At 53.3% G+C, this 23,929-nt stretch overlaps 1 protein-coding gene across 1 annotated transcript in view; it reads left to right on the top strand.

Annotated features, from left to right (window-relative positions):
- Nucleotides 1-950: 950 nt before the first annotated feature.
- TUBGCP3 (tubulin gamma complex associated protein 3) overlaps nucleotides 951-23,929 on the top strand; it is a 43,456-nt gene continuing 20,477 nt past the window's right edge. The window contains exons 1-11 of the mRNA XM_047755741.1: nucleotides 951-1,224; nucleotides 6,498-6,605; nucleotides 8,458-8,525; nucleotides 10,049-10,126; nucleotides 11,484-11,707; nucleotides 13,841-14,016; nucleotides 15,334-15,452; nucleotides 16,141-16,266; nucleotides 18,687-18,755; nucleotides 19,043-19,175; nucleotides 20,620-20,786. Coding sequence (XP_047611697.1) covers nucleotides 1,149-1,224; nucleotides 6,498-6,605; nucleotides 8,458-8,525; nucleotides 10,049-10,126; nucleotides 11,484-11,707; nucleotides 13,841-14,016; nucleotides 15,334-15,452; nucleotides 16,141-16,266; nucleotides 18,687-18,755; nucleotides 19,043-19,175; nucleotides 20,620-20,786 — 1,344 coding nt within the window. The 5' untranslated portion in view covers nucleotides 951-1,148. The remainder of the gene's footprint in view (nucleotides 1,225-6,497; nucleotides 6,606-8,457; nucleotides 8,526-10,048; nucleotides 10,127-11,483; nucleotides 11,708-13,840; nucleotides 14,017-15,333; nucleotides 15,453-16,140; nucleotides 16,267-18,686; nucleotides 18,756-19,042; nucleotides 19,176-20,619; nucleotides 20,787-23,929) is intronic.

Below are 23,929 nucleotides of genomic sequence, written 5' to 3'. Positions count from 1 at the left end.
CGCGGATGGTAGCCGATAGGTGTTGCGATGTACAGTCAGGCAGGCAGGGCTCCTTCAGGGTCTTGTCCCTTCTTCCATGGGCTCCCATTAAGGCACCATCTGGCATCCTGAGCTTCAGCAGGAAGCCTGGGTGGTCCTGTCTGTACAGACTGGCCTTTTCCTCTGACCCTGGGAAGGCAGGGGCAGGGTGTTCTCTCCCACTCAGCTCTCTTGGTTGTTGGACGGTGCCTGTTTCCTCTGTTATAGACCAGGTCAGCTGGAGGGACACACTGTTTTATCCTAATCCCAAATCCCTGGGAGGAGCTTAGGTTGGTCCAGCATGGGACTTGTCCTGGCTCTCATCCACTGGGCCAAGGACACTGTTGGGCTCTTGCACCTTGACCCTTGCGAGGATCGGGTCCTACGTCACTGGTCTGGGCAGTTCTCAGTTTCTGTGGCTCTTTTGTCCACTTGTGCACGCTTCTACAGTACCGTTTTAAGTGGTGTGCATGTGCCTGCTCTTGCTTTTCCTCTTCAGGCCTTCCCCCTTCTCAGACCGGCTAGAGCTGCCTGGGGTGCGGGAGAGGGCTGTGGGCGGGGGTGGGGAGCAGCCAAACGTGCTCTTAGGAAAAACTGGACAGGGCAGCCCGTGCCATGCTTAACCACGTGTCAAAAACCTTATCGACCTTATACTTCAATAAACAGAATTCTTCCAACGGAAGTGTGATTCGAACCAATGACTTTTTAAAAAGTCATGGCCTCTAAAGGCGCTACTGGGCACCAGACACTCTCACAGCAGGTAAATGGCCAACTGACCTTCGACGACACCTGAAAACGTTTGGGGCACCTGGAGCCTTCTTCCATGGGAGCCGGAACTCTCCCGGCTGGGCCGCCGCGGTCGAGGGGAGCGTTTAGGCCGGCGCACCGCGGACCTGAGCGCCCGGAAGAAGCGGGGCATTGTGGGAGGGGCCCGCGTTTCGGCGGGTTCCGTTAAAATGGCGCCTTTCTTGCCGGCGCTGCCCGCGGGGCCTTAGCCTGTGGGGGCACCGGGAGCCCGCGGGGCGCGGGGAAGACGCCGGCGGCCGGGTCTCCGGGGTGCGCCAGGCTCAGGGCAGAGTGGGCGAGGGCCGGGGGCTCCGCGGGGCCCCCGCTGGCAGGTCCGGGCTAGGATGGCGACCCCGGACCAGAAGTCTCCGAACGTCCTGCTGCAGAACCTGTGCTGCCGGATCCTGGGCAAGAGCGAAGGTAGCGGGGCTGGACCGGGCGGCTCGGGGCCCGGGGCGGGCCGGCCTGCGGGGCGCGGCAGCTCGGGGCGGGGGAGGAGGCCGGGCTCGGGCGGCTGAGTCACCGCTCCCGGCGTGGGCGCCCGAGTGCAGCCGGGAGGGCTGTCCGCGGCCACGCGTCCACCTCCTTGGGTCGCGTGGCCGGGCCGACACTCCCGCGCCGGTCTGGGTGCACATCGGCGGGCCGGCCCGGGTGACTTGCCCGTGGCTACGCGGAGGGTGATGCCGCGGAGGAGGTGCGGGTGGTGGCGGGCCACGCCGTCTCCCTTTAACGTTAGGAAAGTCTAGCGGGCCTGGGTGTGATGCGAAGGTGTTTATGGCTCTTACTTGCCACATTTCCTACAATGAGGGTTGAGTTTGATGTCAAGCCGTTCCCCCAGAGTTCACAGAGCGAGTGCAGTGCCGCACCAGTCTTGTATGGGATGTAAAGCCGCTCTGTGGTCGTGGAACTGTAAAAAGTGGCGCGGTGTCTAAGCTCTTGATGGTTTGTTTTGGCGGTGGGGTGGGGGGGAGAGGGGATGAGCTTTGAAGGCGTTGTCTGGGTAACTGAAGTAACTAGGTTACATATTCCTTAAGCACCATGACGTGGGAAAGAAATTGTGCAACTTTGGCAGGAAGGCGGTAAACAAAATTGAAGAGTGGAGACTTTTGACATTTCATGGTTCGTTATAGTTTGTGTACAGAGTTTATCTGATGTTCTATGGTAGCCTTAGGAGCAAAAAGTGAATGGAGAGGGGGTGTCAGACCATTCAGTGGCAGTGACTTCTCCCAGTTCTTGCTGAAGTTTATCAAGTTTTGCTCTGTCACTTTATTCATCTAAGGCATCTTTGGGTTCCTCACCTGCAGGCACTGTGCTGTGCTGGCGGGGTAGACAGACGGGGCATTCCTGCCAGGGGTCCTGCCTTCTAGTGGAGGAGACATGGTAAAATTAGTGAACTTACAACGTCGATTCTTGCTGCTGTGATGGAAAGATAAAGCAGAGCGGAGGGATATTGGAGGAAGGCTTGAGGCCACCTGAACAGACCTGGGGGAGGAGAGGGAGGTTCCTCCAGCCCCTGGGCAGCCTGCAGAGGCCTTGAGGTTGAGGGGGCGGAGCTTGGCTGTCTCCTGCTTTTGTTTCAGCTCCTCCGTGTGTGTCTGTCTGTCCCGCACTTGGAGTTGCCTTTCAGAGCTGGTGTTCCTGACAGTGGGAGGGGCGAGGGAGCTGAGCCTCTGGCCACAACTCCCTCATGTTTCCACCAGTGCTCTCCTCACACCAGCGGGCCCTCAGGTTCCCTCCAGGGGTAGACCCCACTTTCATCCGTCTCCACTGTCACAGCTGGACCTTGAAGACCATTCATTCATTGCGAGGTATCCTCGTGTTTCTCAGTTGAAAGAGTTTTTGACACTTGAGGCTTCTTTTGGTTGACATGGCTTCACCCATTCCCGGAGGCTGAAACACTGTTCTGCACCCTCTTCTCTCTCCACTTAGAATTGTGTCTAAATTAAGAGGAAACAGGCTCTTTAAACCTGTTCCGCGTCATATGTCAGTTAGACCTCAGTTAAACTGGAGCAAAAAAAGCAGTACCTAAGCCGTCTGTGCCATCCCGAGGGGATCATCTCAGAAGAAACTTTTTATATCGTAAAATCCACTAAAATGATGCTCTCTTTGTTCTGGACAGCTGAGATTGCCAAATAGTTAGATTCGTAATTCCAAATCATGCTCCTGTTCCTGGAGAATTTCTGTCTTTAAAGCCTGCCTTGTTCTGTTTTAAATATGTTCTAGCTTAGTGAACAAAAGAGCAATGTTAATTGCTGCCTTTACAGTGTTTGAGATTTAAAAAAATTTCATTGGTATGTATTTTACCTGTTAAGTAAGTAGAACATTTAGTTAATGACTTCATTTTCTAGTGACGAGTTGCAAACAATTGGCCTTAAGGTTTGTTTATATATATATATATATATATATATATATATATATATATATATATATATTTGTTGTTGTTGTTGTTGTTTTTGCCTTTTTTAGGGCTGCTCCCGCGGCATATGGAGGTTCCCAGGCTAGGGGTTGAATCAGAGCTGAAGCTGCTGGCCTACACCACAGCCACAGCAACACCAGATCCGAGCCACACCTGTGACCTACACCACAGCTCATGGCAGCGCCAGATCCTTAACCCACTGAGTGAGGCCAGGGATCGAACCGAAACCTCATGGTTCCTAGTTGGATTTGTTAACCACTGAGCCATGACGGGAACTCCAAGGTTTTATAATTTACTGCCTTTTTAATACTATGAAATTGAGGCACTGAGACACTTGTTACTCTTAATGCAAATTTTATATTAATTAGTTTCTGATAAAGTATGAAAGGTTTTTTTTGTGGTTGGCTTCAAGAGACCTTCAGGTGTGAAGCACCTAGCTATAGGGCGCTTGCCATTTTTGTGAAGTTAGTGTAACCGTTGTTACAACAATAGGTTCTAACACTTGTGAGTTGCTTGAAGCCCAGTGCCAGCAGTGACAGGAGAAGGCTCTCCAAGTCTGTCACCTAATTGCACCCGGGATGACGTTACAGTGTTTCAGCTCTGCCAGAGGCAATGGTTGGGTTTCACACTTCATAACTTTCTAACTATGCCCCTGGGGGGGCAGTGCGCGCCACCAGGCTGGCAGAGACCGGGGCACTGTCCTGGGGTTCCAGCACCAGGGGTGGTGTTGCTGTGGGTTTTATGATTTTTGAAGATGATGACGAGCTCTTGATGAAGTTCCAAATACAGCATAGTCTTCCCTCGATGATCTGCTTGGGAGAATCCATACATGTTCAGTATACGCTAGCGCTCATCATATGCATTTTACAATGTACGCTAAATGTTGCTTATGTGTATATCCAAGTCTTAAAGGTTTAGGTGTCATTTGAAAATTGTACTTAATGGTCTGTCCTTGTGGGGTGTTTGTTTTTGGTCTTTTTTAGGGCCACACCCACGGCATAGGGAGGTTCCCAGGCCAGGGGTTGAATCAGAGCTGTAGCTGCCGGCCGCCATCACAGACACAGCGACACCAGATCTGAGCCGTATGTGTGACCTACACCACAGCCCATGGCAACACTGGATCCTTAACCCACTGAGCGAGGCCAGGGATCGAACCCGCAACCTCATGGTTCCTAGTCAGATTCGTTAACCGCTGAACCACAACGGGAACTCCACCTGTAGAGTGTTGTAATTATTTGAGCTGTACTTGTTTTTGCCCATCCCGAAGGTCAGTGGCTGTCTCTCACCTGAACGTAGGGGTAACCATTTAGGACACAAAAGGCAGCTCTTTCCTCTAAAATCTCTTGGGCCCACATCCGTCTGGACCTCACGTGTGGCTGAGGATCCTGCAGCTCCCTGCGATGCTGGCCCTGGCCTGGTATCTCCTCTTGTTTCTCTTCCACTCTGCAGCCAGAGCATCTTTGCTAGAAAACAGTTTAATCAGGTCTGTCAAAGACTGATTTTGTTCCCTGTCTGTAACCTGCAGGAGCTGCAATTTTGATGGCTCTGGTAGATTGCCTGCATTTGAAAGGCATTTTCAGCTTAATAATAATACAGACGGCTGACACCGTCGAGTACTTACTGCAGGCCAGACGCAGTGCCCACCCCACCAGGTGTTGTAGGTAGCTCTCAGAGACTTGGGGGGTTGAGAATGAGTTTCTCTTCATCTTCTGTGTCCTGAAGTTTTGCTCCATTGCACTTTGCTGTGTGGTTTCTTTTGCAGGGTTGGGTTTCCCAGCTCACTTGCCTTCCCCCCTTTGGGAGCTCCATTCTGCTGTCCCCCTACTGTAACGTTGGTGCTACTTTTTAAGCTTTCACAGTGGTTTCCTTTGTACTGCCTTTGTGTGTGTGTGTGTGTTTCTCTGGCATGCATCACCTTCTCCGTCTTCCCTTTGCTGGAGTGCCTGCCGCGTAGGTAACCCACGCAGTCTGGGGGCTGGCTCCTCCCTTGCAGGATGCACCAGGGCGTTGGTCCTTCCCCCACCCGAGGGCCTGGGCTTGTTTCGGTTTTGGTGGTTATGGATAGCGCTGCCTATAATCACTCCCATGCAGATTTTTATGTGACTGTGTGTGTTTATTTCTTTCGAATAAGTACCTATAAGTGGGATTGCTATGTCAGGGGGTTAGGTGTGGGTCCAGCTTTTAAACCAACTGCCAGACTGCTCTGCAGAGTGGCCGTGCCGGTTTCATCCTCAGGCCAGTGTCCGAGAGGCCGTGCCTGCACTGCCAGGTGCTTTACTCTTCTGGCCGTGGTGATGCCTGAACGTGGTACCCCGGGTGGGTTTGAGGGGCATCTCGCTTGTGGCTAATGATGTAGAGCCTTTTCTTCACATGTTTCTCTCTAGGGCCGCACCCTCGGCACATCCAAGTTCCTGGGCCAGGGGTTGAATCAGAGCTGCAGCTGCCGGCCTCCACCACAGCCACAGCAACCTGGGATCCGGGCCGCGTCCGTGACCTACACCACAGCTCCCGGCAACACCGGATCCTTAACCCACTAAGTGAGGCCAGGGATCGAACCCGAATCTTCATGGAGACTCGTTGGGTTTATCTGCTGAGCCACAGCGGGAGCTCCTAGTGGGGTTTCGGAAGGGAGCAAAGCACACGTCTGTGTAAGCCAGCCTCTTTATCTGGAGGTCCGTGAGCTAATCGTCCGCTTTGGCTGTTTTAGCCACTTGCGATCTGTGTCTGCGCCGCGTTTTGGGCTGTGTCCTTCCTGCTCCTTTTATTTTATGGTTATCACTCCATTTCGCCTTCTGTCTCCTAGGACTTTGCAACCTTTCCGGCTGTCTCCCTTCTTTTTTAAATGATTTTGATCATTTAGTCACTCTTTCTGCTTCCTGGTGGCTCTTCTCTCCTCTCAGTTAAGACTTCTAGGAGTTCTTGTTGTGGCTCAGTGGTGATGAATCTGGCTAGAATCCATGAGAATGCGGGTTCGATTCCTGGCCTTGCTCAGTGGGTTAAGGATCTGGCGTTGCTGTGAGCCGTGGTGTAGGTTGGGGATGTGGCTCAGATCTGGTGTTGCTGTGGCTCTGGTGTAGGCTGGCAGCCGTAGCTCCAGTTTAACCTCCAGCCTGGGAACCTCCATATGTTGCAAGTGCGGCCCTAAAAAGACAAAAACAAAAAGACCTCTGGAAGATGGCAGGTGGGTGCTCGTGACCAGGCATTGTCTTGAGTGGGAGCTTCAGGTCATCAGGACCTAATCTGATCGGGAATAACTCGAGCCTTTTTTACCTCTCAGCCGACGTGGCCCAGCAGTTCCAGTATGCCGTGCGAGTCATCGGCAGCAACTTTGCCCCAACTGTTGAAAGAGATGAGTTTCTAGTAGCTGAAAAAATCAAGAAAGAACGTACGTATTCTTCCTGAGTGTTATCACATGTTGCATTCTTCTGCTTGTCAAAACTTCACACACACACACACACACACACACACACGCACACATCTATATGTGTGTGTATACATGTAGTTCCCAAGCACATTAAGATATTAGGGACTATTACATGTATATAAAGACACATGTTAAAAATACAGACAACTCGGAGTTCCCATTGTGGCACAGTAGAAATGAATCTGACTAGGAACCATGAGGTTGCGGGTTTGATCCCTGGCCTCGTTCCGTGGGTTAAGGATCTGGCGTTGCCGAAAGCTGTGGTGTAGGTCGCAGATGCAGCTTGCATCCCGTGTTGCTGTGGCTGTGGTGTAGACTGGCAGCTACAGCTCCGATTCGACCCCTAGCCTGGAACCTCCATATGCTGTGGGTGAGGCCCTAAAAAAAAAAAAAGACGAAAGTACGGACAACTCAGTTCTTCTGTTAGACCCTCGTGGAAGGGGTTGTTTTAAGTACTGTTATAACCACCTAATTTGGTTCAAGAGTGTGAGGAGATAAAAGGACTCACTGTGACTTCCCGCCCATCTTGCGACTCTCAGCGTTCAATATGGCAACCTTTTGACCAGAGAGCGTAGGATCTTGTCTCGGCAGCGGTTAAACAAGTCAGTGCGTCAGATGTTGCTTCTGTGGACTCTCCCTGTCCAAACATCTCGTACTCCAGAGCTTAGAGTTTGAACACGGTAATTCTGAGCTGACGCCAAAAGCCTTAAACGTTGTTTCCACGTCTAAGCAGCTGGTTACGAGCCTTCTCCCACTGTGGGAGGAGGGCGGGTGGGTGCTGCCGCCCCTCTGTGTCCCGGGGTGTCTGAGGGAGGGCCCCTGAGCCCAGGTCCCCACTGGTGACAGTGGCTCTGGTCCCGGCTGGAGGGTGGGTCTCCAGGGGCCAGTCCTCCTCACAGCTCTGCCTCTGAGAAGCAGCCTGGCTGCGAGGCTGTGCCTTCTCCCTGCCCAGAGGAAACGGGTGGTCGCAAAGGCGGCTTCTAGGAGGTGGTTCTTCGTGGCTGGGTTTCCGGCTGTGCATTGTTAGCCGTGTTTGGCCGGGGCTCTGTGTGGACAGTCTGTTTCAGAGCCGGCAGCGCAGCCGAGCCGGGGCATGTGCGGGCCTGGGGCCGCGGTGGCTTGATTAAATCGGCAGGGCTGGACCGGGATGAGCCGAGCTTGGCGCGCTTAGCGCGTGTCTTACCGGAGGCTGGGGGACATGCAGCGTGTCTGCTGCTGTGGGGACGGGTTTTCCTTCTGGGTGTCACACAGACACACGGGCGCTCACACTCTTCTTGTTCCCTGATGCTCGTTCCACTTCCGATGAGTTTTATGCTGTAGATTATTAGCGAGAACCCCAACCATCAGGCTGTGTTGCTAGACTGTCCCCTTTCCAGATTTGTGGCTGCTCTGCAAAATGCTAAGAGTGTGCGGTTTTAAGTCACACTGCTGTGAAGGGTACACCTCTCTTGCTGCCTTGAAGTCAGGATTCCAGAGACAGGTCACTTCCCGTGGCCCCGCCCGGTGCCCTGTGACCCAGCTACAGGCGTGGCAGCTGCCTCACGGGGCTGCTGAGGACTGTTGACAGGTGCAGCTGCAGAAGCCCGTCAACTAGTCCTTGAGCTAATTTTCCTATCAACTCTTTGACTCCAGCCTGATTTTGTACCTGTCTCGCCAGTGTCAGATCCAGGGAGTTGATGAGGTTCCGGGGCAGAGGTGACACTGTCTCATCCTCCCGGCCTTCTCTGCCGCCAGGGCTGTCTGTTCCTGCTGGCGACGTACTCTGGTGAACGTGGCTTGTGGTGCCTAACACGCTCCCTCTCTAACTTTGCAGTTACTCGGCAGAGACGGGAAGCCGACGCGGCGCTCTTTTCGGAACTGCACAGGAAGCTTCACTCGCAGGTAGCCCGCCGGTCGGATCGCCGCGCCGTCTGGCCAGGCTGCTGGCACTGGGAGCGCGGTCGCCTCTTCCCTGCCGGGAAGTGGCCTTTACCTGCAGATGCGTGAGCCTCTTGAAGGGGCTCGGGGTGGAGGCAGGTTCTTGCTGGACTGGAAGCTCAGGTGCTGATCAAGGTGAACGAAGCGCCGAGGGGGTGATCGGACCAGTAGGCGCTGAGCGCCCGTCCCGAAGCCTCGGTTCCGTTCCTGCGAGGAAGCCTGGGCTCTCCACGTGACAGCAGGGCTCACCTCGCCGATACACCTTTTCACCGTCGGGTTGTAACTTGGGCTGTTAGAGTGAAGAACTTAAAAAAAGTTGCTTTGAATGTTTTGTGATCGGGTGTTGATACTCACATGCATGGGTTTTATAACCTATTTATTTTCATAAAAGACTCTGCTGGCCTTGACTTCAGTTAACCAGCCACATCCGAGGGTGAAATTGTTGTGATTCAGGCTGTAGAAGAACCTGGATAGCATCAGAAATTTTTAAGTTAATCCATGTAATTTAAATACAGATTAGCTTATTCTCTAGGGAAACTTGCACGGACTGTTTACACCGTGGCCATGAGCGCGTGTGATGTGAGCGCCCGTCTCCCGTTTGTCTTGGAAGTGAGGGGACCTGCGTTTTCTGGCCGGTGCAGGGCGAAGGCAGGGCTCCTCGAGTGCAGCGAGTGCAGCGGGCCCTCTGCAAATCCAGGATGAAGCGCCTTGGGGGGCAGGGGGCGCGGCCGCTCAAGGTTGTCTGTCAGCGGAGTGAGACTTTTGGGCGTGAGTGAGCCCGTGTGACACCCTTACAGAGAAACCGAGGGACTGCGGTGACCTGCTCATCCCAGAACCTGGGAACCTTGAGTTTCTCAGGAATGAGCGATGCCGAGCCCGACGGCCTGCGCTTTAGAATTCTTTTCTTTTTTTCCAGTGCTCCTTTTTATGGCCTAGATAGGACTGAGATAAAGGGGCAGTTTTCTTTTTTTTAAACTTTTTTTTTTTAATTTTAAATTTAAACATTTTTTTGGCCCCCCACGACATATCAAGTTCCCGGGCCAGGGGTGAAATCCGAGCCGCAGTTGCCACCTGTTGGGGATCCTTAACCCACTGTGCCGGGCAGGGATCAAATCCGTGCCCTGCTGCTGCAGAGACACTGCCTGTCCCGTTGCGCCACAGCAGGAACTCCTGATGGCGGTTTTCTTAAAATCACTGGGAAGTTGCTTGTTATAAGTACCGTTTCACGGAGGAACTGCTGTCTTTTAGGAAAATGTAAGTTAAGCACATGTTCCTGTTGGGACTTTGGGGTTAGCTGAGCGCTGGAGTCTGGCCTTGATGAGGAATATGCTACGTGCACGGCCTGAAGAATGAGCAGATTTAGATTGGGTGTTGCCGAGGGAGCTCTGAGATGCATTCCTCTTTGGAAATGCGGGTAATTTAGGAGAGAAGAAGGTGAAACTGGGGAGTTGTACGAGTTGTTCTTTTAATGTTTTCTCTCTAAACAGGGAGTTTTGAAAAATAAGTGGTCCATTCTCTACCTCTTGCTGAGCCTTAGTGAAGATCCCCGCAAGCAGCCGAGCAAGGTGAGAGACTGTTTTCCCGGCCCAGGGTCTCGGGGCAGCCGTGCCAGTCTTCGGTGGGGACCAGCTTCTGTGCTTGAGACGGTGAATGAGAAGAGCAGGAAAACGTGTCCGGTGTTCTGGGCAGTCACGGAGGGTCAAGGGGTGTCGTCTTCTTTTGTTTTTGTCTGTAGGGCGTTTGTAGTCAGTGTGCTGTGTTTCCTTAAGGTGTTTCTGAGAATCTTGGTGTGCGTCCAACGCAGCAGTGATTAAATAGAGCGCCGACCATCAGTCTTCAGGTTTTACTGTATAAAGTTCTTAATGTCAGCACAGCTTCAGCATGCTCAGAGTTAGAAGGCCTTTTGGGATTTTCCTGTTTTTAGGTGTTGTTGTAGATGTCACTCACTGTTACACCCGTGACAGCTTTGTATCCGTGAGCTCATTGCGACCTGTGCAGTGTTTGCAAGAGCACTTGGGCTGCTGGTCCGAGCCTGGGAGAGGCTGGTATAGAAAGCATTCTGCTGCAGGAATTTCGGTGTTGAAAAAGTTGAATGTGGGTGACAAAGTCGTATTTATATTTAAAACCTTAGGCCGAGTAGTGAGCATTTTTTCATTATGTAATAATGCCACACTTAAAAATATTTGACGAATTATTTGAGTTTTAGTTTTCTTGGCTTCTGCATGAAATGTTTAGTTATCAGACCATGTGGGAGTTTTGAGATTCAAAAACTTTCTGACACTTTATCAGTTCAAGCATATTAATTTATCATTTAATAAATACAGGCATACCTTGTTTATTGTGCTTTGCAGATATAGCATTTTTTTACAAATTGAGGGATTGTGGCAACTGCATTGTCATGTGATGGTTACATTTTTAAGCAATAGATTTTTTTTTTTTTTTGGCTTTTTGGGGCCGCCCATGTGGCATATGGAAGTTCCCAGTCTAGGGGTTGAATTGGAACTGCTGCTGCCACCCTACACCACAGCCACAGCAATGCCAGATCCTTAACCCACTGTGCGAGGCCAGGGATCGAACCTGTGTCTTCATGTTTCCTAGTTGCTTTCATTACCACTGAGCCAGGAAGGGAACTCCCAGCAATAAGCTGTTTTTAATTAAGGTATGTATATTGCTTTTTGGACAGAGTGCTGCTGTCTACCTGCTAGAGCACAGCAGAGTGTAAACATGACTTTTAGATGCCATGGGAAATCAGAAAATTCGTGTGACTTGTTTTATTGGGATATTGGCTGTGCTGCGGTCCGAACCCGAGCCTGTGCTCTCTGAGCACTGCGTGTAGGAACTCCAGTTACAGCCCGGGAACGGAAATCTGGTCGAAACCTCCCGTGGGGAGGCGCTGAGTAACCCGATCCGGCTGTGTTGCAGGTCTCCGGCTTCGCTGCCTTGTTCGCTCAGGCGCTCCCGCGGGACGCCCACTCCACTCCCTACTACTACGCCCGGCCGCAGTCTCTGCCCTTGAACTACCAGGAGCGCGGCGCGCCGTCGGCCCAGAGCGCGGGCAGCGCGGGCAGCAGTGGCGTCAGCAGCCTGGGCACCTACGCCCTCAACGGCCCGACCCCGCCGCCGCCGCCGCCCGCCCTCCTCCCCGGGTAATGGCTCACGCTGGGTCCCCAGACAGGGACAGCAGGCACCCTGGTCCTTGCGCGGCTGCTCTGCTCCCGACACTACCCCCAGAGCTGGAGTGCCCCAGGTGCTGTCCCGCAGATGTGACCTGGGTGCGAATTCTCCCTGCTCCGGCCCTGCTCGGCACTCGTTTGTTCTCAGCTCTTGGGAAGGGGCTGCTGTCAGGCCGCTGGCTCAGCCTCCCCTGGACGTGGCGGGAACGCCACCCGTGGCTCAGCACATGTCCCTGGCTGCGTGTGCACTGTCCCCAGGCCCTGGGCCCGAGCCGCCCTGGGGGCAGCCGCCTGCCCAAGTGTGAGCAGCACGTGGGAGAGGAGGGCCTCGGGTCAGCGCCGTCGGGGGTTGTGCGGGAGTGCATGGGGCGTGGCTCCTGGTGTTCACACTCGGGTCACGTTCAAGCAGCTGTCAGAAAGTGGGTCTTTCTCCAGAGCAGGGCCCAAGGGTTCGCTGTCCGATGCTGCCTTCCTCCTGAGCACAGCGGCTGCGGGTCCTTGTGGGACTCAGTGCAGTTCTGTTAAAGTCCCGAGAGAGTAGAGACGCTGCACACAGCGTGGACTTTAACCCAAGCCAAGTGTTCTAGAAAGACAGCATGTGCGTTCTGAAGTTTAATCTCAGCTCATATTCTGCCTAGGGAGTAAACAGACTGTTTGATTTTCACCTTTAAAATAAGTACTTGAAAAACTGTTATCATGGTATTAAACTGTGCAGAGAACTTTGCACTCAAGTGGTCTTTTAGAATTTTTCTTAGATTTAGAACTGTATTCAGAAACACAGCTTTCATTTAGTGTTGCTGACTCCCCCTCGATATCAGGGGAAGGCGGGGCAGTTTCCTTCTCTCACGTCGCCAGGGCGTCTCGGAAGGAGCCGGAGGACCGCCAGTACAAGCCAGGGCTCGCTGCTCCGCAGCCGCAGTGCTGGCGACACTCTCGTTTTGTGCTTCGCAGCCCCAGGAAGTGCTATTTTTGTTGCAGTTGTCAAAACATGTGTCATTAGAGATCAGCTGTCAGGCTCTTAGCTCTCAAAGAGCAGCTTTGACACGTTCTCCGATTATTATTTTCTTTCTTCTTTTGTCTTTTTAAGGGCCACTCCCACGGCATATGGAGGTTCCCAGGCTAGGGGTCTAATCGGAGCTCTAGCCACCGGCCTACGCCAGAGCGACAGCAGCGCCAGATCCGAGCTGCATCTGCACCCTACGCCACAGCTCACAGCAATGCCGGATCCTTAAGCTGCTGAGCGAGGCCAGGGATCGAACCCGCAACCTCATGGTTCCTAGTCGGATGCGTTTCCGCTCTGCCACCACGGGAACTCCACGTTCTCCAAATCATTAAAAGCTGTCTTGAGAGTTCCTGCTGTGGCGCACCTGAATTGGTGGCATCTCTGCAGCGCCAGGATGCAGGTTCGATCCTCGGCCTGGCATAGTGGGTTTAGGATCCTGTGTTGCCTTAGCTGCAGTGTAGGGCCCACCTGTGGCTTGGATCTGCGCCCTGGCCTGGAAACTCCCTGTGCTGGAGGGGCAGCGGGAAAAAACAAAACAAAACAAAACAAAAACAACTATCTTGACCTCGGATGCGTTGAAGTGAGCTCAAGACTCCCTTTAATTAAAACAAAATTTTTTGACCGTGCCCGTGGCATTCCTGGGCTAGGGATCGAACCTGTGCCACAGTAGTGACAACCCTGGATTCTTAACCCGCTGAGCCACCGTGGAATTCCAAGATGTACATTTTTAAAATTCATCGCAGATTACACTATTTCTTTCATATCAAGTGCTGGTGAAGGCCGACGGGCAGTAAGGACAGGGAAGAGGGGACAGTATTTTAGATTTTTTAACTCAGCAAATGTTGAGTGAATGAAAGTGCTAATTTTCAGGGTGAAACTAGTAGTGAATCCAAGTGGTTGTAGGTGGGTCACGTCTGTTCTGTGTTTGTGAAGAAAAGCCAGGTAGGTTTCGGTTTGTCTGCTGGGAAGCCGTGTGCAGGTGGACGCCCCGGGCCGGGAGCCACGGCTGGTGCTATCACTCAGGTGCCGGTCCAGTCCCCCGGTGCAGCGAGGCGTCGAGCGGGTCCCGGGGGCCGTCTGACCACAGGGCCCTCCTCTTGCAGGCAGCCCCTCCCGGCTCCAGGAGTGGGCGATGGTCTTCGGCAGCAGCTGGGCTCCCGCCTGGCGTGGACTCTGACCGCCAGCCAGCCGTCCTTGCCGTCCACTACCTCGAAAGCTGTCCCCAGCAGCGGCTCGCGCGGCGCGGCGCGGCCGAGGCGAGAAGGGGATGCTGCTGCTGGTGAGTAAGGTGCCCCCGAGCCAGGTATCTCCTTTTGGCTTGCCTCGCGTGTCGCGGCGGAGCGGAGTAGCTTTCCCGGGGGTATGGTGTCAGGTGTCCCGCCAGGTGACTCAGTTCTATGCACGCACACATCCGTTCTTTTCTAGACTCTTCCCCGCGTAGGGTATTGCAGAATGAGGCTGAGTACTGTTCCCTGGGCCGCGCAGTAGGGCCTTGATGACGTGCTTTGTTTACAGCAGAGACCCCCGTGTTTAAACCGCGGGTCGGGAGTCCCTGCGCACAGCCTCGAGTGGCTTCTCCTTCTCGTGGGGAGGTTCAGAGCCCTCAGCCCCCGCGTCCCCCTGCCCATGTCCTGGCCGACACTGTCCCCTTGGCAGGCCCTTGCCCGGGTGGCTCCCAAGGCCGGCTCCCCTCCCCCTCCTCTTGAGCCCTGTTCGCGTCCCACCTCGCCGCCTGGACAGTGTCTTCAGGCCGGCACAAGTAAATGGATGGAAAAAAACCATCTTGTGATCAGCAGTGTAGGAAAGCTGGGTGGTAGTGCTGGCTCAGAGGATGGGGACACGTGGTGGTGCGATGAGGGCTCACTCCTAGGTCGGCGGGATGGCCTCCATGTGTCCAGCTGCCCACAGGGCTTCCTGCGCCCACGTCGAGGCGCGAGGCCTTTGGCGGTTTCTGCTTCGCCCAGTCGTGGATGGACGAGTAGGCAGAAGGGCAGTGACAGTCGGTCGCATTTGCACTTAGGGGACAGTCGCTCTCACGGCCGGGGTACAGGCCCGGGCCGCCTGCTGACTGCCGCCCGCCTGGACGCTGGCCCGGCCGTGCCCCGAGGTGCTCCTCCCGCTGGCCTCTTGGGTTGCCGGGCTCTGCCTCCTCGTCCAGATACAGGGTCACACCTAAATCCCGAGTCAGCTTTTTGTCCCACCTGTGCTGTGCCAGCGCCTGTGGGGTGGAGGTGCGGGCGCAGCCAGGTTCGTGTGCTTGCGGGGCGCTCAGCCAGTTTTCTGGACACCACGTAGAATGAGGACCCATCCGTGTGTGTGTGTGTGTGTGTGTCCCGCGCTGCTCCTTGATTGCATCTCGGATTCCCACGTGCTACTTCGTCTTTTTAAAAGACTCTGGGAGAGAAAGGATGCGCTCTCTGTATCCATTTCAGAAAATCCTTTTCCCTAGAACTTCATGTTCTTTTTCACCTTAAACTCATTTATTTAGTTTTTAAATTTTGTTCTGGTTGCTGACACATAGTCTGCGATGACCCGTGTCTTGTAATTTATTCACCTCTTGTTTGGTGATGGTTCTCCTGTGGAAACCCCGTTGCAGGTGCCGTGGAGGTTACGGAGGCGGCCCTGGTCAGAGACATTCTGTACGTCTTCCAGGGCATAGACGGCAAGCATGTCAAGATGAGCAACGCTGACAACTGCTACACAGTGGAGGGAAAGGTACGTAGCTGCCAGCCCATCCCAAGTGCTCAGAGGTCAAACGTCAGTAGGACCAGGTAAGTGCCGTGAGGTGGAGGGGGTGACGGGGGTGACGGAGCTGGTTTGCAGACTCCGGAGTCCTGGTCAGGCTGTGCTCTTGTCCCTGTGCGGCCTTGTCTGGGGGGCCATCGTCCTCAGCACTTGCATCCTTGCCTTGTTTCGCTGGTGGCCGCTGCCCTTCCAGCCAGCCTCTGCATCCTTCCGCGGTCACGCCACAGTTACCTGCCGGTCAGGTGTCTCGGCATCTTTGCCGTCGATACAGATTCCACATACGATGCTTCTTGCTTGTGCTTCTGTCCTCCTGACCTTGCCTTTCCACGGTCCTGGCTTCCCTGCATCCTTCTGCGCCTCTTGGCTGAGTCACCAGGTGACTGATGTCCCAGGCAGTCCCCCCACGCCGGGCGCCCTGGCTGGGTGCTCCTGGGGACAGTGGCGCCCAGGTCTTGTGTTTTACCTCCCCACCCGCTCCCTGAAGCTGTCTCCTAGAGGCTTTGTGTCTTCACTTTAGTGCTGGTATACCAGTGAAAGTTGCCTGGGTTGAAGCGTAAGAAATACAGATATAAAAGTACATGTGGTTGAGAAGAAGAATAATTACAGTTGTGTTGAAACATGTTTTGAATTTTTAACTCTTGGTATGTTCGCTTTTCAGGCAAACCTGAGTAAGTCTCTTAGGGACACGGCGGTCAGACTTGCGGAGTTGGGGTGGTTACACAATAAGATCAGGAAGTACACGGACCAGAGGAGTCTGGACCGGTCCTTTGGACTCGTAGGTCAGGTATGTGGCTTGTTGCTGGGGCACCCGGGGCGCCTTCACGGGGGGAAATGCTTGTTCTGCTCAGTGTTACGGGGAAGGTAGCTCTGAAGGGGGACCTTTCCATGGAGAGAAGTTTGGAGATAGACTTGCGTCAGTCCCGGTCCACCCGAGAGAACAGAAAGTGCAGTATGCACTGACAGACGAGTCAAATATAGCCGCTCAAGGAGTGCTTAATGAGGTCTCAGGGACAGTGACCGTGGATGAGTCCCCTGACAGGTGTTTTGTTTTGTTTTGTTTTGCCTTTTTGCTATTTCTTGGGCCGCTCCCGCAGCATATGGAGGTTCCCAGGCTAGGGGTCGAATCAGAGCTGTAGCCGCCAGCCTACGCCAGAGCCACAGCAACGTGGGATCCGAGCCGCATCTGCAACCTACACCACAGCTCACGGCAACGCCGGATCATTAACCCACTGAGCAAGGGCAGGGACCGAACCCGCAACCTCATGGTTCCTAGTCGGATTCGTTAACCACTGCGCCATGACAGGAACTCCACTTGACATGTTTTTATGTATTTTCCCTTTGACCTGATTCTTTTAAATATTTTTTTAAACACGGACGTAGAGTCAATTTATAATAGTGTGTTTCTTGTGTATAGCGACATATGCAAGAGTGTGTTTTGTTTACACATATGTGTGTATATGTCTATATTCTTTTTCTCACTCCTTTCCATTATAGCTTATTGCAAGAGTTCCCTGAGCTGTACAGTAAATCCCTGTTTATCTGTTTTATACATGGTAGCGTGCACCTGTTAACCCCAAACCCCTCATTTCTCCCTCCCCGCATTTCCTCTTTGGTGACCGTGTTTGTTTTCTGTCACGAGTCTGCTTCTGTTTTGTAAATAAGTTCATTTGTACTTTTTCAGATTCCACATGTAGGTGATATTCTATGATACGTGTCTTTCTCTGACTTCACTTAATACAATAACCTCTAAGTCCATCCGTGTTGCTGCAGAAGACATTATTCCATTCCTTTCTGCGGCCGAGTAGTGTCCAGAGCGTCCGTGTGTTTATGCACATCTGGAGCCGATCCTCTGTCTGTGGGCATGTAGGTTGCTTCCATGTCTCTCCCTTCTAAATTTTTAGTGTGAAAATGTCATTTGCTTTAATGCTCTTCGCTAGCAATATTTTATTTTAGTTTTATTTTTAATGATTTTTATTTTTTCCATGATAGCTGGTTTACATGTTCTGTCAATTTTCTGCTATAAGCAAAGTGACCCAGTCACACATACATATATACATTCTTTTTCTCACCTTATCTTCCATCATGCTCCGTTGTAAGAGACTAGTTATAGTTCCCAGTTCTATACAGCAGGTTTTTTATTTTAAATTGTTTTATTTTTATTTTTTTATGTTTTTGTCTTCTTAGGGCCACACCTGTGGCATATGGAAGTTCCCAGGCTGGGGGTCGATTCGGAGCTACAGCTGATGGCCTCTGCCGCAGCTCACAGCAATGCCAGATCCTTAACCCACAGAGGGAGGCCAGGGATCAAACCTGTGTCCTCATGATTACTAGTCAGATGTGTTTCTGATGAGCCACGATGGGAACTCCCTCTAGCAGTATTTTAAAACCGATAACTGTCAATTCCTTATATTATTATTATTGTTGTTGTTGTTATTGTTCGGTGTGTACCGTCCAGAGTTTATTGAAAACTGCCTTGTACGTTTCCATTCTTAAATTCCGAGGTCTCACATCAAGAGCTGTAGGAAGGAGCTTCACACTCTGGTGACCAGAATTTTCTGGAGTGAACTCCGGGCGTAAGCCGGGACAGAGACATTCAGGGGGAAGCTTTGGTTTCCACGAAAGCCCGTGACAGGCAGAACCTGCAGAGGATAAAACCTGTTCCCTGCAGACAGAAAACAAATTTACGGTTGCCACACGAGGGGGGAGTTAGATTAGGATTTGGGGATTAATAGAGTCACATGACTGTACATAAAACAGGTAAACAACAAGGACCTCCTGTGCAGCACAGGGAACTGGGGCCCAGCATCTCCTAATAACCTATCACGCCAAAGAATCCGAAAGAATAAGCCGCAGTGCATGCGTGTATGTGCAGAAGCAAATCGCCGTGCTGCCCGCGGGGAACTGACCCAGGGCTGCGGGTCGCCTCGACTTGATTTACAAGGATGCGGCCCCGCAGCCCTCGCTGAAGGCAACACTCCTTCACTGTGTGGAACCCGATTCCTCCTCGCCCGGCCCTCCCTCCGGACGGCGGCGTGGTGGTGGCCCTGCCCGAAGGCCGAGGCCAGAAGCGGAGTCCAATCCCGAGGGACCGGCGACCTCGGGCTCATGGCGCGCCCCGCACGGCTCCCGCGTGCGTTGCTGCGCGCGTGCAGGGTGCGGGGCTCGGGTCCGGCCTTAACGCGCCTCCTCCCCCCTCCCCCGCAGAGCTTCTGCGCGGCGCTGCACCAGGAGCTCAGGGAGTACTACCGCCTGCTCTCCGTCCTGCACTCCCAGGTGAGCACCCGCCGGCGTGGAGCTGCCCAGCGCCCCCCGCGCTGCGCGAGCGGATGCTTCCGCCCGTCGCTTTTAGGGAGAAGGACCCAGCGATACTTGCAAGGACGGGCGGCGGGGGTCCCGGGTGGCCTGGCGCCAGCAGGTCACCTGCGGCCTGAGCTGTCATCTCGGAGGGCATGTCTGTTCCGTTTTTATGGGAATAATCCCTTCCCCGGGTCTGCACGGAGTTGGGGGGGGGGAACGTATGTGGTGACCTGCGCTTACCCGTTCTCTTTCCTGATTTTCAGCTGCAGTTAGAGGACGATCAGGGGGTGAATCTGGGCCTCGAGAGCAGCCTGACGCTGCGGCGCCTCCTGGTTTGGACGTATGACCCCAAGATGAGGCTGAAGACCTTAGCGGCCCTGGTGGACCACTGCCAAGGTCCTTCTGCTTTATTTCACAGCGGGTTTTAGGGGGTAGCCCGCTCTTTTGTATGCTCAACAGCCAGAAGTGTGCCGATTAAATGCAAATGAATAGACCGTGACCTTGCGGGGAAAATGCCTGTTGCCGGCAGGGCCCAGGGTTCACGCCTGTGGAGGCTCAGGATCTCCTGAGCTGAGGGAGGAGGGCGGGGGATAGTTTTGCGGCCTCGGCGTTAGGGCTGTTGGTTTGTGTTCCTTTGTCTCATCTCTCAATGAGCAGCCTTTCCTGGGGTTTCGCTCCTCCAGAGTGCGGTCCACGTGGGGCACCAGCTGTGCGACAGCCTCCCGTCTTTGCCCGTGGGTTGGGCCTCTTCTGGTCTTTTTGTCTGTATTTCTAGTTGCCTTCTTGATATTTTTCTCACTGTTTATACTTCCTTGTCTCATCAGTAACACAGGGACACTAAGAGTCTCTACCTCCAGGGCCGTTAGGACCAGATGAGACGCCGGAGCCGGAGCCGGTGCTCTGCCTGCCCTCTGCCCTCCCTGCCCCCTCCCCCTCGGGGCAGTTCCCCAGCCACAACTCAGCATGACTAACTGCCACGTTCACCGTGGCTGGCAGCCCACACCTCCTGGCACTTACCTCTGAAGGAAATCAGTCGAGTACAATGAATAAATCCTAGCGCTCCCCGTCTACCAGCAGGCCCCGCCTCTGCCTTCGTCCCACCCCCATCTCTTTCGGTGTCCCCTGGCCCCCCAGCCTGGACTCCGGCATCCCTGCTCTGTGCCTTCACACGCTCGTTGTGACCTGCCGCCTGGCTCTGTCGCTTTGTGTGCACACGTGCAGAGGGTCTTACTCAGAGCAGATCCTTAAAATCTTCCCTCAGTCTCATAAAACCCTGGATTTTTCCCAATTGGGAAACTCTCAGTGTGCCTTGACTTTGGTTTTGGCCACTCACAGCCCTTTCTGCCGGGCTGTGCTCCTGGGACTCTGGGCACTGTTCTCACGGAGCCACACTGCAGGTGCCACCAGTTCATGGGTTATGACATCATTTTAGCAAGTTGAGATCAGCATATTATACCAAAAAAAAAAAAAAAAACAGGAGGAAAATACTCGGGCGTGAGCATGGTTTTGCAAATGTCCGGTCTTCTACCCCTGCTGCTTTGTGCGGTAGCGCGCGGTGTCGCGTCTGAGTCTAAAGAGCGTGCGTCTCGGTCAGAGCAGGCGCCAAGTCCTGCTCTAGGCCTTCTCCCAAGGCAGGTTCTCCGCTGTGGTCCTGCCGGGGAAGGGCTCTGGCGCGCATGGAACCGGGAGGCTCTGGCCCCTCGGCCCCCGAGCCGCGATGTGCTGGCAGCTGCTTCTAGGTCCAGGTGGCACCAGGTCTCTGTGTCGTGGCTCTGTGGGTGGGTGTACCGTCCCTGGTTCCCGCTGTGACTCTCAGCATGGGTGTTTCCTGTGTCCCTAGGAAGGAAGGGGGGCGAGCTGGCCTCCGCCGTGCACGCCTACACCAAGACGGGGGACCCGTACGCGCGGTCGCTGGTGCAGCACATCCTCAGCCTGGTGTCACACCCCGTCCTCAGCTTTCTGTACCGCTGGATCTACGACGGGGAGCTGGAGGACACCTACCATGAGGTGAGGCTCGGCTGGAACGCCGGCGGGCTCCAGGTTGCTCTCGTGCTGTTCCCCCCCTGTGGCACGTCTCCTGGCAGGGATGCCCCACGCCGCATTTCCGTGCCCTGCATGTCCTGCCAGCTGCCCCGTGGTCAGAGCTGCACTTGGCTAGTGGGAAGCTGGATCTCCTTCACAATAACCATTTTTCTTAAAGGTTTGTACTCACTGATACGCACACCGAGGTTCTGGGTTTGGGCAGGACCTCAGCAAGTTCAAGATTTGTTAATTTGCGGTTTGCCAGTTGTTTTGCTCAGAGAGTCCTCTGTGCCCCAGATGCTCTTGTTTGCTTCACTGGTTTACCTCAAAAACCATTATGGTTGATGAAGCTGGAATTAATCCTTTATTTATTATTCAGGTCTTTGCCCCAGGCTGCCGTGTTTGGCTGTGGCAGGGGCTCGGCCGCGTCAGTGTGTCCTGTTGTGACGTGTTTCCCTCTGTGGGGCGGAGTGTGGGGCTCAGCCTCCCCGTCACCTTCCGCGTGTGTGGTGTGTGGTGGGAGCTGGTGTGTGTGAGGGTGAGTCCGACAGACAGTAGGCTTGCAGGATGCGGGCTGCTGTTGGTTCGTGATTAAGAGCACTGGGAAAGCTCGGGAATCCAGCGGCCCCGAGCGTCTGTCCCTGCGGTGTTCGTGCCTTTCCCTTATTTGTGTTGTGCTTTGACGCCTCTGTTTCCTGCCGAACCCTAAATACTGAAGTATTCATTGTAAGTCTTTGATTAGTTTTGGGGAGGTTCTCTTTACTTTGCTGTAGGAATAAGAATTTGGTGGTGGGAGTGCCCGTCGTGGCGCAGTGGTTAACAAGTTGGACTAGGAACCATGAGGTTGCTGGTTTGATCCCTGGCCTCGCTCAGTGGGTTAAGGATCCGGCGTTGTCATGACCTATGGTGTAGGTCGCAGACACAGCTCGGATCTGGTGTTGCTGTGGCTCTGGCATAGGCCGGCGGCTACAGCTCCAATTAGACCCCTAGCCTGGGAACCTCCATATGCCGCGGGAAGCGGCCCTCGAAAAGGCAAAAAAGCAAAAAAAAAAAAGAATTTGTTGTTTAGACCATTGTACATTGTGTTTGATCCTTAAATAATTAAAAATTTGTGAAATTTTGTCTCTTCATTTCCTATGTAGGTTAATTTTTCCTCCATCTGTGTATTGAGTTAGAACTTGTTGATAAAATCATATTTCAAGTGTATGGTTTATTCTAAATTGCTGTACAAGAGCCTCATAATAACTCATTAAATATCTACATAAAGAATGCTACTATCTATAATCAAAAACCACAAACCATGAATAAACAAATAGTAAAAATTAATTAAATAGGAATTCTGGAGTTGAAAAATACAGTAACTGAATTGAGAAGGTCACCAGTGGGGCTCAACAGCAGATTTGAGCATGAAGAAGAAAATCAGCAACTTGAAGATAAATCAGTTGAGATTATCCCGAGTGAGGCTCAGAAAGAAGAAGGAGGAACATGCAAAGAGCCGGAGAGACCCGTGGTGCTCAGAATCAACGGAAGCCTTCACCCACAGGGCCCAGGTGCCGTGGGAGGCTCTCGCAGAAGCCCCCGGGACGCGCACCCTCGCGAGCGCCTCAGGACAGGGGGCCCTGCTGGGGTGGCAGCTGATCTCTGAGCAAGACCGTGGAAGCCAGAGGCCGAGGCTGGTTCAGGACGGCCGCCTCCTGCAGAAACTCTCCCTGAGAAACGGCAAGGGAGGCGCCAAGACGCGTCCAGGTAAATAAAACCTGAGCGAGTTTGTTGAAACGCACACTGTCAAAACCGGCTCACGGAACAAGATGGAGGATGTCTCTCTGGACCACTCAGCACTCCTGCTGTGTCGTCCCTTTTACCCATAGGCCAGGAATCACTGGATTTAAAAGTTTGCCTGTCTTCCGTGCCTGCCCCTGAGACCTGCCGTCTGGCCGGCTGCCCAGCCGGCTCCCTCTCGCCTTCCTCTGGTCCAGGGCCTCCGGCTCCTCTAGGTGTGGCCGGGGTGGGCTCTCTTGGGGGTGGCCTGCCTGTTGACCCGTGGAAGGTGGGGTCCTTTGTGCAGAATTAATGGATCTGGTTCTTAGACAACAAGTCGCTTGCTAAGGAAATTACCCTCTTCATTTCTGGTTTTGGTCGGGGGCCCTTTGGTCCAATGCTCAGCGCGAAATCACGGTTCAACTGTGCTTTGTTTTTCCGCCTCACTTCTCTCTGTGTTTGACACATGCTGAAAACTAAAGAGCCTGGAGTGGAAAATGCGTCGATAAGATAAAAGCGTTTGCAGTTATGTTCTGACGTTGATTCGTTTCCTCTGTAACTGTATTTCTCGCAAGATTAATTGCATATTATAATGTGTGCTCAGGCCTCTTGGTGTCGCTTCTAGATGTTTGGTAGCAGGGTGACTGCGTGCTGCTTTGCCTCGCAGGGACCCTGCCATAACGTCTAAAGGTCACTGAATGCCTGAGTTTTGATACCAAATACATTAAATTTTCTTGCTCATACTGATAGAAATCCGGCTGCATTCCAAATATCAGCATAAATTAGTGTGCGGTCTGTGGAAACCAGCTTTTCTGTGGAAGTGAGTAGCGGGTAAATAACCGGAGCTGCTGCCTGGCGAGCTGTGGAGTGGGCGTCGTGTGAGTGAGGGACCTTCCGCGTGATTCTTGGCAGGCTCGTGGTGCTAATTTCCATCAGGGCTGGTTTACGTCCATGCTAGTGTGACAGCCTCGTCATGTGCTGTGTTCATTTCCTCAAAGCAGTCTTTATGTGTTTAAAGTTAGGGAATGTTAAGTCAAAAAGTCTAAAAAAGGGAGTTCCCGTCGTGGCGCAGTGGTTAACGAATCCGACTAGGAACCATGAGGTTGCGGGTTCGGTCCCTGCCCTTGCTCAGTGGGTTAAGGATCCGGCGTCGCCGTGAGCTGTGGTGTAGGTTGCAGACGCGGCTCGGATCCCACGTTGCTGTGGCTCTGGCGTAGGCCGGTGGCTAGAGCTCCGATTAGACCCCTAGCCTGGGAACCTCCATATGCCGCGGGAGCGGCCCAAAGAAACAGCAAAAAGACAAAAAAAAAAAAAAAAGTCTAAAAAAGAAAGATCCGTGGGTATTTTGATCATTTACATTGTTACCTAAA

Source organism: Phacochoerus africanus, chromosome 13 (genome assembly GCF_016906955.1).
Source record: "Phacochoerus africanus isolate WHEZ1 chromosome 13, ROS_Pafr_v1, whole genome shotgun sequence".
In the NCBI taxonomy this organism is placed as follows: domain Eukaryota; kingdom Metazoa; phylum Chordata; class Mammalia; order Artiodactyla; family Suidae; genus Phacochoerus; species Phacochoerus africanus.
The sequence above is the reverse complement of the archived record's forward strand: the minus strand, read 5'-3'. Positions and strand labels throughout refer to the sequence as shown.